Below are 15705 nucleotides of genomic sequence, written 5' to 3'. Positions count from 1 at the left end.
ATGGCCTGGGACTCATGAAGGCTGTTGATTAGGGGAAAACTTGTTAGAGCCTTTGGATTTGGATCCTTTTTGACAAGCTCTCTTTTATAATGTAGCTTTGGGCATAGTCTGAATTGCTTCAGGCAGCCTAAGCCAAGCAGTGTTCTTCTTTCTTCGACTCTGCCTATCCCCTCTTCAGTTTCCCCATGTCCAGATCTTTTTAATACCTCTGCCTCCTCATCTTCCTGTTACCGACTCAGTAGTGTGATGACACACGCCCCTGGATCCTATCACCAGATGTTACATCTTCCAAGCAGTGAATTATTAGGTTGAAATGATTTATTAGGGAGCTCTTTTTAACTCTGTCATTCATCAAAGACCTGGAGTATCATCTAGGCATCTTTTAGGAAGCTAACAATCACATGGCTGCACCGTAAGCTCCTTGAAGGATGGAGAAGGCCTGTGTCTGGTTCACAACTGGATCTTGAATGCCTAGTATGGTGACTGATAACAACAGAAGAGGCTATCAAGAAATAAAACCGTCCCAGTGCAATGAACGAAAAAATAAAAATGTCTGTTCTTCCAGCTAGCTCATTGATCTTGAGTAAAGTGTCTGTTGGATGGTGGCGTGTTAGGTTAACAAGGGCTTGGGTTTGGAATCATGTGAACTGGGATTGCCATTGCATATGCTTGGTTTTACTGCTCACTTGTTGGGCAAGTTCGTTAAAGTAGCTTCGGTAAGCAACACTAATAATCCTCAGGGATGTTGTGAGGATTAAATGAGATTGTTGCATAAAATGCCCAGGACAGAGCCTGGTGTAAACAAAGGACTCACTAAGTGGGAGCTGTTTTTATTACCTTTGTCATGACCAGTTGACTTGGAGACAATGAAAGGGGTAATGAGATCTTAAATGCCCCCTCTAAAAAAGTCAACCTCTAACATCCTCTTTTTGGGAAGTGATCTAGGCGCGTAGAAATGCATGAATTAGTGTTTCCTTTTTTCAGTCACATTAAGAACTAAGTTCAGGCACAAGTGGTAGCCTCTGCTGCTTGTATCCCATTTTTAGCGCTCCCTGTAACTCAACATGAAATAGAAGCACAATATGAAGAGAAAAGCCTCATAAGTGTTGTTCACAGAAAAATAATGAAAACAAAATTAAGGCTTTTTTATTTTTATTTTTATTTATTTATTTATTTTTTAAGTAGGCTCCACATGCAATGCGAAGTCCAAAACAGAGCCTGAACTCACAGCCCTGAGATCAAGACTCGGATGCTTAACCAACTGCGCCACCCAGGTGCTCACAAGGCTTTCAGTTTGTACGATCTTCATATTGTCTTAAGAATGGAGTTTAGGGCACCTGGATGGCTCAGTTGGTAGAGCAACTGCCTTCAGCTAGGGTCATGATCCTGGAGTCCTGGGATCTGGTCCCGGGTCAGGCTCCCTGCTCAGCAAGAGGGTCGTCTCCTTGGGACCTTCCTCCTCTCATGCTCACTCTCTCTCATTCTCTCTCTCTCTCAAATAAATAAATAAAATTTAAAAAATAAAGTAGAGTTAAGTACAATACTCCAAAGACTAAAATCTGCCAGATTGTGTTAGGTCAGCTACTGCTACTCTAAGAATCATCCCACACCAAATTCCTGGTAGACTGAAGAACAGTCATGACCTACTGCCTGTCAGAAATGATAAGCATGACTTGGGGATTTCTGGGTATAGCTTTCATGGTGGCTGAGTGAATGAATGGACATAGCTTCCTTGGGTCAAACCTTAACTGCTGGTCGGTTCTTGCTCTCTCTCTCCTGGGAACATTGGTTTAGGTGACTTGCTTACAACAATGCTTCTCAGACTTCTTTAGGGATCATCTGCTCCTGCAGAACTTGCTTACATGCAGATTCTGCTTCAGTGAGGTCTGAGGAGCAAATCCAGTCTACCTAGCAAGACTTCCAGGTGAGGTCGGTGCTGTGTCACTTAGGGTAGCCTGCCATTACAAGACAATAATTTGTCCCTGAAGGTCAAAGACTGAGCCTTTTCTTGGTCTCACCCCAAGTTACTTTGTAACTCAACTTTGGTTCTCTTTACTCCCCTTTCCTATTTATGAGTACGCTCTTTGGAAAGGAGAACCTTTTGTGGGTTGGTAAGTATAGTAAAGAGGATACTTTCACAGACAGTGAGAAAGAGAGTATTTTCCTTATGAAAGATCCCTGTCAGGATTTGTTCCTTGGTTTTCTGGAATAACCTTCATGCGTGGAGACATTGAGAACCTGGAAATGGTCAGACTGTTTGAGGACTTGTTCTCTTCTCACTGCTGTTTCTGTGTATTGATTTCTGCTGCTGTAGGCTTTTGTTTTCTCTCCCAATTTTTCTGCTCTCCTCTCCTTCTGGCACCTTCTGACCTCTTGAAACTTTCCCTTTGGTTTGCCTCAGTAAACATGAACTAGGTGCTCCTTATCATCCAATAAGACAATAGTTAAATTCCGTTTCATCTGGAGTTCTAGGAGGCTGTTCCAGAAACTCTTCCAGGGCTTTTTCTTGAGACCCTTGGGAGATATGAGCAGATGGCCCATGTTTTAAGGAGTAATAACTGGAATCCATGATTACCTACTGTTGCCATGAGTATGACGGACCCATAAGGCACAGTGCCTTTGTCCCATTTTTTTAGTCTGAAAAGATGTTGAAATATCATCTTGAATATTTTTTTTTTAGGAGGGAGGGATTCAGGAAGGCAAATGAGTCTGGGGCCTGTTCAAGTCCCCCTGTAGCTCCCTTTCATGAGAGGATTCTCATTTGGGCCTCCAGGTTGGCCAAGTCCTAAGAAATTCATTGAAGGGATTACTTGATTACCTGTGTCTTGGAAGGTGGAAAGAAAACCTAGGTTAGTATATAACATACTCATTGCTCTTGGGGTAGGTCAGGCCAATCCTTAGAACTTAGACATCTGGGCGCCTGGGTGGCGTAGTGGGTTAAGCCTCTCCCTTCGGCTCAGGTCATGATCTCAGAGTCCTGGGATCGAGTCCCGTATCGGGCTGTCTGCTTGGCAGGGAGCCTACTTTCTCCTCTCTCTCTGCCTACTTGTGATCTCTCTCTGTCGAATACATAAATAAAATCTTAAACAAAAAAAAACACCTTAGATATCTTACTGATAGTATTTTGCTGAACCATATCTGACAAATAGGTCTTTTATAATTAAATCTTTTAACAGTTCCTTTTGGAGAGGAAGGGTGAAGAGTGATAATAAGGTATGTGAACCTAATCCAACATTTTTGTTGTGTGATGTTTTGTTCTTTGTATGATTTTAACTGCATTTAAAACTGAAAAAAAAAAAAACCTTTCTCTGCACTTTGGATTATTCTATAGTGTTCTTTTTCCCATGCAGAAAGAAGTGAAGAACATAAAGACTTGTGCAGAGCTCTGGGCTTAATTAAAGACATGATTGCAGCAGTGGATTTAAAAGTCAGCGAGTATGAGAAAAACCAAAAATGGCTGGAGATCCTAAATAAGATCGAAAACAAAACGTACACAAAGCTCAAAAACGGCCATGTGTTTAGGAAGCAAGCATTGATAAGTAAAGAAAGGACTCTCTTACATGATGGCCTTGTTTACTGGAAAACTGCGACCGGTCGATTCAAAGGTATCCTTTCTCCTCCTTTGACATCTATCACTCATTTCGCAGGACAGATTTTCAAAAGGAGAGTGGTTCAGAGATGGCAGGCACCACACAAACCCCGGAGAAGTGGGAAAGGACCAAGTCATGAACTTTAGTAAGCAAATGCTATGTGTCTTGGGTGGGAGTTCACTGCCCCAAGCTAAGCCCTTCCTGTACGTTTTATGAATTAGCAATTTGGGGTATTAGAATGAAAGGAGCTGAGAATTCTGGTAATTATTGGCCCGGAAATGTTGCTCTGGCAAATGTGTTGAAAATGAGGCGGTAGGTCTATACACCTAGGGTCTGTGTACCAAGCCAGCAGGGGGCTGTCACACCAGTGAGGGGAGGACTGCGCTCTGAAGGTCATATTCCTTACGGAGTCACAAGATGCAGAAATACACCTGCTCACAGTGGTACAAACTCTTCCTCAGTGCTACTGCTTGGTGTTAACTGGCATTAATCTGACTGTGTTAATCTAGTTAAGAGTCTAAAACCATTTATTCAGTTCTAAGGGACTGATTCTATAGGGAGCCTCCTGCCTGGTCCAGGCTTTCTCAGCTCGGATCACACACTTTGAATCACCTTGGGAGTTAAAAAAAAAAAAAAAAAAAAAAATTGCCAATCTTCAAGTCTTCTCCCAGAGATTCTGCTTTTATTGGTCTGGGGATGAAGCCCAAGCTTAGGGATGCTTAAAGGTCCCCACGTGGGTCTGCTGTGGCATCAGGGTTAAGAAGCACCTATCTGCTCGCATTGTTTTTAATGTATCTTAGTAACATCCTCAGATAAGTGAGAGGAAGAGATTGTTAGTTGCTCCAAGGGAACTAGTTACTCCAAGGGAACTCAGATGTAAGCCTTTGGAGGACTGTGAAGTTTTCACAGTGTTTGCAGCTAATGACTAAAATGGGATTTGTGGATCAGCAATGTTGCCACTCAGCATGAGCCACAGTTAGAACATTAACCAAGCTAAATTATTAACCAGTCTGTAGACCCCAGCTCTACAAGTTCTTTGCTCTTGGTTCAGTTCTTCGCATCAGCAGTTTGCTAATTCTGTGTTAGATGTTTAGTCAGCTAGTGAAGGTAGGTTCCTGTGTACAATTTGTAGGGGGCATATAGGATCTCAAACTCTGCTCAGGTCTAGATGGAATGATTCAACAGATTTGCACACATAAGTTAAGGCAGAAGCTGCCTTCTAATAGTTAGGATTAAGGTTCTTTTTCTAAAGGTAAGCATTTGCTCTGTTCTATTAGGACCTTTGTTTATTGGATAGTTCTTTTCCATTTTGAAAGCTCCAGTATTAAATGTTGCTGGAGATTTAGCAATACCTATAGTTACATGCATGCTTACATGGCTAATCGGAGTTGTTTGTAGTTTCCTCTCTGGCTGTCATAAATAAGGGCATTTTTATAAAAGTTCCACAATTAGGCTAAATCTTAAGTTTTCTTATTTTTAATAAATTGATTTAAGTATCCACCATGAAATCCAAATATTTGATAAGGGCATTTGAACTGTGGTTTGCTTCATTAATACTGGCAATATCTTTTCTTTGAAGATATCCTGGCTCTACTTCTAACTGATGTGCTGCTCTTTTTACAAGAAAAAGACCAGAAATACATCTTTGCAGCTGTTGTAAGTATATGGTCATGTGACACACATTTTGAAGGGTTGGGTACCACATATCTTTTGAGAAATGCCTTAAAGTCCTTGTGAAATTAAGTAGCCGTTGGCAAGAGCCTACCCCTTGTATTTCCAGTAGTATTGGTGATTGCCGTGTTCCCTCTCATTTGGTTTAACAAGCATGAAATGTGTTGATTTATAGCCAGGAGTGGTGGTCATCTCATTCAGTTGCTGATTGCCAATTCAATTGTTAATCGTTAATGTAAAAATACTAAAGTACCTTGGGACTGGTTGGTGGGCAAGCACTCTCTCAAACCCTCAAGTGACTCTCTGTTGTCTGGCCATTGTGGTATATCTTCCAGATCTCTCCCACCCCTTTTCTGACTGTGCCTTCCCAGCCACTCAGATGTTAATGCTGGGAACAGCAGGTCTCTTCCAGAATCTTGTCCTACTTCCTTTGGTCCATCCCTGGTGTACCCACTATTAGCTCCATTCATAACTATCATGATGTTCCTTCTGCCAAACAAGAGAACATCATTGTGGTATCTAAGGTTTAAAGAAGATTTTGTTTCTACTATAATGGCTACTAATTTCTAAGATTACTCATGTAAAATTTATCTTTATAGTGTGGTACATGAATCTCATGGCTGGCACAGAGTTAGGCTAGAAGTAAAACGAGTATTTTTTTTTTAATTTTTTATTTTTTATAAACATATATTTTTATCCCCAGGGGTACAGGTCTGTGAATCACCAGGTTTACACACTTCACAGCACTCACCAAAGCACATACCCTCCCCAATGTCCATAATCCCACCCCCTTCTCCCAAAGCCCCTCCCCCCAGCAACCCTCAGTTTGTTTTGTGAGATTAAGAGTCACTTATGGTTTGTCTCCCTCCCAATCCCATCTTGTTTCATTTATTCTTCTCCTACCCACTTAAGCCCCCATGTTGCATCACCACTTCCTCATATCAGGGAGATCATATGATAGTTGTCTTTCTCTGCTTGACTTATTTCACTAAGCATGTAAAATGAGTATTTTATAACATCTTTTACACAGCATCTTGCAGTCCAGAATGACTCACTTAAAGAAGGAAGATGTCATCAATTAACTTTGTCAGCCTTATGGAGCATTAGGCCCTGTTAAAGGAAAGAATCCAAGATGTAGTATCAATGTGGGCATTATAATGGCGGCTCTCTAAAATGGTTCTTATTTATCATCCATTGATAGATAGGACAGTGATAGATAGGACAGTTGGGAACCACTAGCACATGTCATCAATTCCAGCTGGTTTTAGCAAGTCAAAGCTTAATGAAGTTTCTGTTTTGCCATTCAGAGAAAACAAAGAAGCATGCCTGCCCAGGGTTGGATTTGGGGGAGGAAGAGGTTGGTAGAGTGCCCCCCTGCTCATCTGTGCTTGTCAGGTTGGCCCAGCAGGCTTCTTCACCCTGTTAAGCATGTTGCTTTCATCAGGATGCTGATGCCAGGTTGCATAAAGCTCAGAGATTGCTTCACGGGGCTACTCCAGAGGATAGCTAGAGGCCTTAGACAAGTCCCCATGGCTCTGAGCCATTCGAGCTGTCTATATTGCATATTTCATGACAACCCAGTGATTTGTCAAGCAGCCTGTGTGTGCTTTTCTCTGGGATCTAAGTAGGAAGGTGGGACCATTTTGTTTGTCCTATGGGAGGTGAGGACCATGACAGGAGAGAAAACAAATTCATACCACACTTTTAAAGAAAACCAAGTTTGGTCAAAACCAGAAAGCTGAAAGAGAAGCAAACTGTGCCTTCTTGGGTGTTACGACAGGCCAAGATGACCTGCTGACGGGTCAAAGATTAGACACAGCATACAGACAACTGTCTTATATTCTAGTTCAACATAGTGTATGCATCGTGGTGAAGGTGTGATGCTCACTTTATAGTCACTGCTTGAAATACGGATCTGTCCCACTTATGTGACCTCTTTCAGAGTTATCTGTGCCTGCCTTAGACCACATTTGCCTTAGACCACATTAAGCTGGACATTAGGAAGGCAATCTGCCAAATGCCAGGATGAAGGTAATCACAGCTTTCCTCCTCTCGGTAGAAGGTGTTTGTCTCTGGACAACAGTAAGATGATGCTGATACTGTTTCATGGAGTTGCTAGCCTGATACGTAGCAGCTTTCATAAAAGCCAGCCAAGCCCCTGTCCATGTCAGGGAGCAAAATAGAAAGCATTATCCTTAAGGACTCAAGGGCACTACACTGTTCAAGCATATGCTTTTGAGTGGCATCAAAGACATTTAGGTTAGCACAGCCCTCCAGTCGTAAATATCTTATTTATGCTGTATTGAGGGAAGTGCTTGAGGGAATTGCTGTATTAGCCAGGGTCATACAGATGTCTGGATTTCCTGATTTGCGCCTTGGCATTGGAGAAAGTCATCTTCATGCTAATACCCACAGGTAAGTTTCTCTGCTCTAGGTGCTGTTAGAAGAACTTTAGGAAATGTTTATCTTGCTACATGTTACAAAAGACATGATGAATTTGGACATGGCCAGAACATGAGCAGCTGAAAACAGCAGAAAAAAATGGAGTCCCTATAAGATAATTTTGCTTTTAAAGAGGACTCCCCTGGAAATGGGAGTAGGACCCAAATCTAAGAAATGACTGGGAAATTCCTCTGAGTCTAGGAGGACCTCTTAAATATTAAAGAAGGTAATTTCAAAATGAACCGTAAAAAAAGACAAGGGAACATGGAGATGTACAAGTTCAAGTTCAAAACAGGAAACAGTCTGAAGGTCTTGTTGTCCCAGTGGGATTTCGAATGATATTACTGACAGAGACAGCCACTCTGTGGAATCCCAAATGGAGACGGGTGACAATAGAGTTGAAGGTAACAGCTCCCTTTCCTCTTCCTCTGGGGCACACTCTGCCTTGAGGGCTTGGCGGGAAACAGGAGAGACCTGGGAGTGGACTTGGGATCGAGGATCCCATAGCGAGTGATGATACTTTAGTAACCTGGTGAGAACATGGCCTGTCTCCCAGACAGCAGGGATTACTCAGAGCCTGTGTGTTCACATGGGTACCTGAGCCCAGGATTGCTAGTCTGCTTTTTCCAAGAACCCACACATCTCTGTTTTTTTTAAAAAAGGGGGAATCCCCCAGTTCTTAAATGTTGGTGACTGTTTAAAAAAAAAAATCTGTTTTGAAAATACTGTGGCAAAAGCTTGGCCACAAGATCTGTAGGCTGGGTTAGGCCTTGCCATGACCAATTTTTAACATCTGTTTTTAAGGGAGACCCATTACTTCCATTCCTAGAGGTTTAATTTGAATTCTTGATCATATCTAGTGTTCTAGTGTAATTAATGTGAATAATGATGGGCATGACCCTGCGGTCTCCTCATCTGATGGTAATTTAATTTAATTTTCATTTTATTTTATTTTTATTATTCTTATTTATTTTATTTTATTCATTTTATTATTTTTTTCCTCACCATAGCACATACCCTGATGTGATTTAATTAATGCTACTTTCTACCAGCTTACCTGTTTTTCACTTAAAAAATATCTGACCTTACTACCTTGCCTCCTTCTGCAGCCCTAACCAACTGGTTCAGTTTATTTCATCCTTGCTAATATCATAAGCAATTTAAACCCACTCTGACTTTATATACAGAGGCCATTTACTTTGTAAGCTGAGGAGCGTAACTGTGCATTGGAAGAAGGAAAGCAAGTAAGGTCTTGGGTACTAGATCCGTGACTGAATGAAGGATATCACTAGTGTTCAGGAGCTCCCCCTAGTTAGAGAGGGCAGTATTCAAAAAAGTTGGTGTCATTCTTTGCTTTTGTTTTTTGCTGCTGGGAGAAGAATGGGCTGGAGAGGTCTTCTGGGTACACCCTTTCACACAACTTTAGATGTGCACTAAGGAGTCAGCCGCGCGGGTTGTGGTGGCAAGTTCTGGGTCAAGGCATCACTCTGTCTGTGAAGGAGAAGCCAAACCACATACTGCAACTGACTCTCAACAGGGTTAGAAGCCATGAACCAAAGAAAATTCTTCATACTTAGCCCCCCAGACTGTTTATCTCCTGGAGGCATTCTTTCAATTATTATTTCAACTACAGCTTCTTCTCTGGGTAAGAGATCATCGAATCCCCCAGTGCTTAGAATGGGACCTCAAAAGAGCACAAAAAATGCACATAGAAGAGGGGATTTTGTCACGGCTTGTACACCGAATATTAGCTTTCCTTCCTATTCTGCTCTGATGGAATTATGCTAAATCCATTTCTACAGACATTTTTAAAAGCCTACTCTATGCAAGGTAGTGTCCTAGGGGTACGAAGATGAACCCGACCCATTTCCCCCTCACCCACCGAAGGCTTACGTGGTGGGTGGGAAGAAGAGGCACCTGCAGGCAGAGCCACAGAAGTTCAGTTGCTGTGCTCAGTCCTACGGTAGCAGAACACACTGCTTGTGCTTGGGGACTCTGAGGTCATGCCCCCTCCTCTCTCTTATTCTCACAGTCCACCCAAAATACTGCTAAGTCCTGTGGACTCTTAGGTCTCCCACCCCTCTCAGTCTTCTTGTGATATTTGAGATGCTATTTTCTATGCTGTGCCCTTCTAGAAAAACTCCTGAACCCCAGATGATGGCATTTTGAGATTCTCCGTGCTCTGATTGTTCTTTTTTCAAAAGTTGTCCTTTTAAGCCACTCATTCTTAAGGACAAACATTCTCCTGTATCCTTTTTCTCCATCGTCTCTTCACCATGCCCTTTCCATTGGCGAGCTTACCAACTTGTGCAGCACTTTTGAAAGGTTGCAGTGAAATGATTTGCCTGCTACTCTCGCTTTCCTTAGCTGATGCATTTGGTGAGAACCTTTGCTTTTGGTAGGATGCTGTTTTAGCGGCACATCTTTCTCTTCTGTGCAGGACCAGAAGCCATCGGTTATTTCCCTTCAGAAGCTTATTGCTAGAGAAGTTGCGAATGAGGAAAGAGGCATGTTTCTCATCAGTGCCTCCTCCGCTGGTCCTGAGATGTACGAAATTCACACCAACTCCAAGGAGGAACGAAATAACTGGATGAGACGAATCCAACAGGCCGTAGAAAGGTAACCTTTTCTTCTGTCCACACTCAAGGGAATGGACTTGTTCAGTTGGGAAAGTATTCTAACCATGTTTCCTCTGCATGAATGCCTTGCCTCAGCCAGGGGGGTCTGCTCCCTCCCCCCTCCCCCCACCTCTGATAGCCCCTCATCTGCAGCCTCGTTCTCCGCACCTCCCTGCATGTAAAGCCCTCCGCTCCCCCCACCCATGTGGCTCCTGCTCGTCTTTGGTGCAGCTCATGGCTTCCCTCCTTTGTGAAGACCTCTTCGGTTCCGATGGTCTCTTCCTTCCCTGAAATTCTTTACCATCTGATCTCCAGAACATTGACTCCATGCTTGTCACAAACCACCTTGTAGCTATTAGCTTTTTTTGTGTCTATGTGTTTATTAGATTGGAAGCTCCTCGAGGGCAGGGGCTGTGTCTTTTGTTTCTCTTTGTGGCGAATTCTGAAGAATCATTCAATAAACATTTTTCAGTTGGTGGATCTATGTGTTCTAAGTCAATTTATGCCTCATTACTTGTGTTTTTGTAAGTTTTTATGAACAAGATGGGGTGAGGGTGATCTTTCTTTCTGGTAATTTGATTTGATTGATCTTGAATGATGTTTTATAAAATTCTCCCACCTCCACTGCTCCACACCCAACCTGTCACTCTACCCTCTGTCCCCTCCCAACTCCCTCTCCTCTGTCCCATTGAGAAGTACCCAAGCATAGTAGAAAGTAAAATATGAATATTTTAGTTGGGCCTAATGCTAGTGTTGGTAGTATGGGGTGTAGGGTGTGGTACACGTTCATACGAATGTATGTTTGTGTATATCTGTTTGTTGGAATTTTTGAGTCACCCTGTACTTCTCACTTTGAGAGCTGTGTCATATTGTGCAAGCTTCTTTATATACTTAGGAAAACCAGTTATCTTGGCTAGAGGGCATAACCTTTTCTGAATTTCTCCTTCTCTGAGTAGTGTTACTGCCAGATCCCCATGTATTACTAATGAACCTGAAGATACTTGGATTTGGTTTCAGTTGTCTGTCTTGACTATTGTCTCTTAAAGTTGCCCAGAGGAAGAAGGGGGAAGGACAAGTGAATCTGATGAAGAGAGGCGGAAAGCTGAAGCAAGAGTGGCCAAAATTCAGCAATGTCAAGGTACCGTGCAGACATGTCTGATCCCTGGCTGTGGCATTCTCCTTGGATGCTGGGAAAACCCAGGTGTCAGGAGTGGGAGATTGTGATTAAATGGTTAATCTAACTCTGTGTACCTGAGGCCTACCCACCACTCTTCAGAACAAGAAGTATTGGCACTAGGAGTGTTCAAATAAAATGGCTATCCCCCTTCCTCCTTAGTGATTTAAAATAGATGACAAATTCCCCCCCCCCAAAAAATGGGCACATAATATGTATGCAACAAGAACTGTGGACAGTATGGTATAGCTGTGCATTGAAGTACTTGTCCAATGGTGTCATTTTAGGTCCCGGCCCTGTTGGGTCACGGTGATGTGACTTTGGACAGGGAACCCATCAACTCTGGTTGTCAGTTTCCAAGTCTGTGAATTAAGGAAATTAGATCAGCTCAGTGAGTCTCATCTCTGGGTGGACATCAGAATTACTTTGAGGGTTTTGTAAAAATTCTGATGCCTGGGCCCTTATGCTCAACCAATTCACTCACAATCTATGGAAGGTGGTTGTGGATGTCAGTATTTAAAATTCTACCCTGGTGAAACTAAGGCAGACTGAAAACCCCTGGATTAGATGCTGGTTGACGTCCCTTTAAACCGTGAGAATCATGTGATATGTTGGAATCAGAGGAAAATGATGCATGCAAAGATGGTCAGAGAAATTGGATGTTTAGAAACAAAAACAGAAGCCAGTAGGTTTGGTTTTAACCAAGATGGGCTGAAGCCTGAGTAGCTTTGGGCTTCTGCATTGTTTTTCCTTGTGGGTATCAGTCATCATGAACAGTGCCACCTCAATTTTCATTCCTGGGCTTCGTGTTTAAGACGAATAGAAAACAGCCTGAACAAAGAATGGTTGTGCAAGTTTTTCTGGAGTTAGGGGCATGGAAAAGGAAATGAACATCTGAGTACAGTAAATGTACAGAAAAGAGAATGGAAGATAGAGTTGTTAAGTCATTTGCTGGAGACTAGTCACTAAGTGGAACAGTTAGGATTTGAACCTGGTTCTGGCCCACCCAACAACTTGCACTCGACTTGTGAGACCATACTGCTTTGCTGACAAGCAACATTTTTATCTTAGAGCTTGGATTTTCAGACAGTTGCTGTATTTATCTGATAACCTTCTATGGTAAATAACTGTTTCATAGAAATACTCAGTAACCAAGACCAACAAATTTGCACGTGTTTGGAGGAGAAGCTGCATATCTATGCTGAACTTGGAGAATTGAGTGGATTGGAGGATGTCCATCTAGAGCCCCACCTCCTCATTAAACCTGACCCAGGAGAGCCTCCGCAGGCAGCCTCCTTACTAGCTGCAGCACTGAAAGAGGGTAAGTTGCTTCCAAAACTATTTGGCTTAACAAGTTCAGAAAATGCCTGAGAACCTTCTGTGTGCCATGCACTGTGGTTTTAATACTCAGGATATAGCAAAATAAGACAGGGTTCCAGTTGTGCTACAATTCATATTCTAAAAATTGCCAAATGAAAGGAAATAGATATGTCAGGTTGTGTCAAGCACAAAAAATTGTCTCTCAGTAGATGAATGAATGAAGAGGAAGTAGAGTACCTCTACAGTGGAATCTCACTCAGCCATAAAAAGGAATGAGATCTGACCATTCACAGCAACATGGATGGACCTAGAGGCTGTAATGCTAAGTGAAATAAATCAGACAGAGAAAGACAAATAAATTCACTCATCTATGGAATTTAGGAAAAAACAAATTGAAAAAGAAAAATTTTAAAAAGATTCTTTTTTTTTTATTAACATATAATGTATTATTTGCCCTAGGGGTACAGGTCTGTGACTCATCAGTCTTACACAATTCACAGCACTCACCATAGCACATACCCTCCCCAATGTCCGTCACCCAGCCACCCCATCCCTGTCACCCCACTCCACTCCAGCAACCCTCAGTTTGTTTCCTAAGATTAAGAATCTCTTATGGTTTGTCTCTCTCGCTGGTTTTGTCTTGTTTCATTTTTCCCTTCCTTCCCCTATGATCCTCTGTCTTGTTTCTCAAATTCCTCCTATCAGTGAGATCATATGATAATTATCTTTCTCTGGTTGACTTATTTCACTTAGCGTAATACCCTCTAATTCCATCCATGTTGTTGCAAATAGCAAGATTTCACTTTTTTGATGGCTGCATCATATTCCATTGTGTACACACACACACACACACACACACACACGCATATCTTCTTTATACACTATATACACATCTTCTTTATCCATTCATCTGTTGATGGACATCTAGGCTCTTTCCGTGATTTGGCTATTGTGGACATTGCTGCTGTAAACATTTGGGTGCACGTTCCCCTTCAGGACACTACATTTCTATCTTTGGGGTAAATACCCAGTAGTGCGATTGCTGGATCATAGGGTAGCTCTATTTTGAACTTTTTGAGGAACCTCCATGCTGTTTTCCAGGGTGGCTGCACCATCTTCCATTCCCACCAACAGTGTAGGAGGGTTCCCCTCCAAAAAAAAAAAGACTCTTAAGTACAGAGAGTAAGTTGGTGGTTGCCAGACGGCAGGTGGATGGGGCGATGGGTTGAAATAGGCGATGGGGATTAAGAGTACACTTAGCATGATGAGCACTGAGTAATTAGAACTGAATTACAGTATTATACACCTGAAACTAATATAACTATATTAATTATACTTCAATTAAAAAAACAATAAAGACAAAGACAGTTTTATTTGGAAAACTGCTTGGGCAATTGCTTCAATATAGATTCTAATAAAATCTGAACCCTAGTTAAAAAAAAGAAATGGGGGCACCTGAGTGGCTCAGTCAGTTAAACATCTGACTCTTGATTTCGGCTCAGGTGGTGATTCAGGGTCCTGAGATTGAGCCCCGAGTTGAGCTCCCTGCTCAGCAGGGAGCCTGCTTGAGATTCTCTCTCTCCTTCTCCTTCTCCCTCCATCCCTCCCCACCACGTGCCTGCCTGCACGCTCTCTCTCTCTTTGTGTCTGTAAAACAAAAAAATAAATCTTTAGAGAACAAAAACGAATGATAAACAGGATAGGGGATAAAGAGAGGGATGGAGTGGGAAGGTGGTTTTTGAGTTAAGGTGACAAGGAAAGGCCTCTTCGATAAGGTGATGTGTAAGCAGACACGGGAAAGTGAAAAAGCCGAGTAGACATCTGGGGAAAGAATGTTTCAGACACAGAGAACAAAAGATGCAAAGGCTTGGAGGCAGGTGCATAGCAAGCCTGAGGAGTAGCAAGGAGGGACGACCATGCAGGTAGAGAGTGAAGGGAGGGGTGAGGGGTGGCAGATGAGACAGAGCTAACTACCACTCACTTTACAGGACCCGACCGAGTTAAGTATGGAGCTTGGATTTCATTCTGAGAGACACTATAGGAAGCATTATAGGGTTTGAGTAGCAGGGTGACGTCATGGGTGTTCTAAAAGGAGCCCTCTGACTCCTGTGTGGAGAATGGACTATATAAGGGGGCAAAGTGCAAATATGGGTAATACTCAAGTTTAGAGTACAACCTTGGGAGTTGGTGGCTGAGGTAGGGTAAAGGAAATGAGGATGTCAAGGAGACATGAGGCTAAGGTATTGGAAGGACTAGGTTCACAAAAACGGCTATTTCTGAGAATTTTGACAGGACTAGCGTTGGGGGAAGGGAGAGAACTCGCACCGGCTGCTACACTGTTCAAGGAATCTGTAGATGAATGGCAACAAGGAGGGGTAGTGAGTGCTGTAATCTGATGGTACAAAATTAAAGGAAAAAAGGGGGTTGGCGGGATAATAGTTTGGCAGTGACAGTAGGGACAGTGAGTTTGAGAGAGAAAACAGCTACCACCTGGGAGAGTGGCAAGGAACGCAGACAAGGTTTGGAAGGTTCCAGACCATGGACTAAATGTATCCTACCACTTGTTTTTGTGACTATCATTTTGTTGCAACACAGCCCTGCACACTCATTTACCTATGATTTGTGGCTGCTTTCTTGCTACAGTGGTGAAGATGAGTAGCTGCGACAGAAACCGTGACCCACAGAGTCTAAAATGTTTGTGATCTGGTCCTTTGAAGACCCAGGTTTGCCAAGCTCTGGCTCAGAATCTCAGAACATCGGCTCTGGAGGAGAATTTAGAAATCATGGCATTCTGTCATCTTTATTTGATAGGGAAACCAGGATCTTAAGAAGGGCATAGAGGTTGTCTGAAGTGGGGTCTACTGGCAGAATCATTCATTCATCCATTCAT

General features: G+C 42.6%; 1 protein-coding gene across 8 annotated transcripts in view; it reads left to right on the top strand.

Moving 5' to 3' along the window:
- The window catches only part of ARHGEF28 (Rho guanine nucleotide exchange factor 28), a 317873-nt gene that overhangs the window by 256271 nt on the left and 45897 nt on the right, over positions 1-15705 (top strand). For all 8 annotated transcript variants that reach the window (XR_004283955.1, XM_032335977.1, XM_032335978.1 and 5 more), the window contains 5 exons: positions 3351-3605; positions 5170-5246; positions 10144-10322; positions 11368-11459; positions 12634-12816. Coding sequence is in view for 7 of the 8 variants with exons in the window: in XM_032335977.1 (XP_032191868.1) it covers positions 3351-3605; positions 5170-5246; positions 10144-10322; positions 11368-11459; positions 12634-12816 (786 nt within the window). In the remaining variant the exon portion in view is untranslated. The remainder of the gene's footprint in view (positions 1-3350; positions 3606-5169; positions 5247-10143; positions 10323-11367; positions 11460-12633; positions 12817-15705) is intronic.

Source organism: Mustela erminea, chromosome 3 (genome assembly GCF_009829155.1).
Source record: "Mustela erminea isolate mMusErm1 chromosome 3, mMusErm1.Pri, whole genome shotgun sequence".
Lineage (NCBI taxonomy): Eukaryota > Metazoa > Chordata > Mammalia > Carnivora > Mustelidae > Mustela > Mustela erminea.
This window is presented reverse-complemented; position numbering and strand designations above follow the sequence as displayed.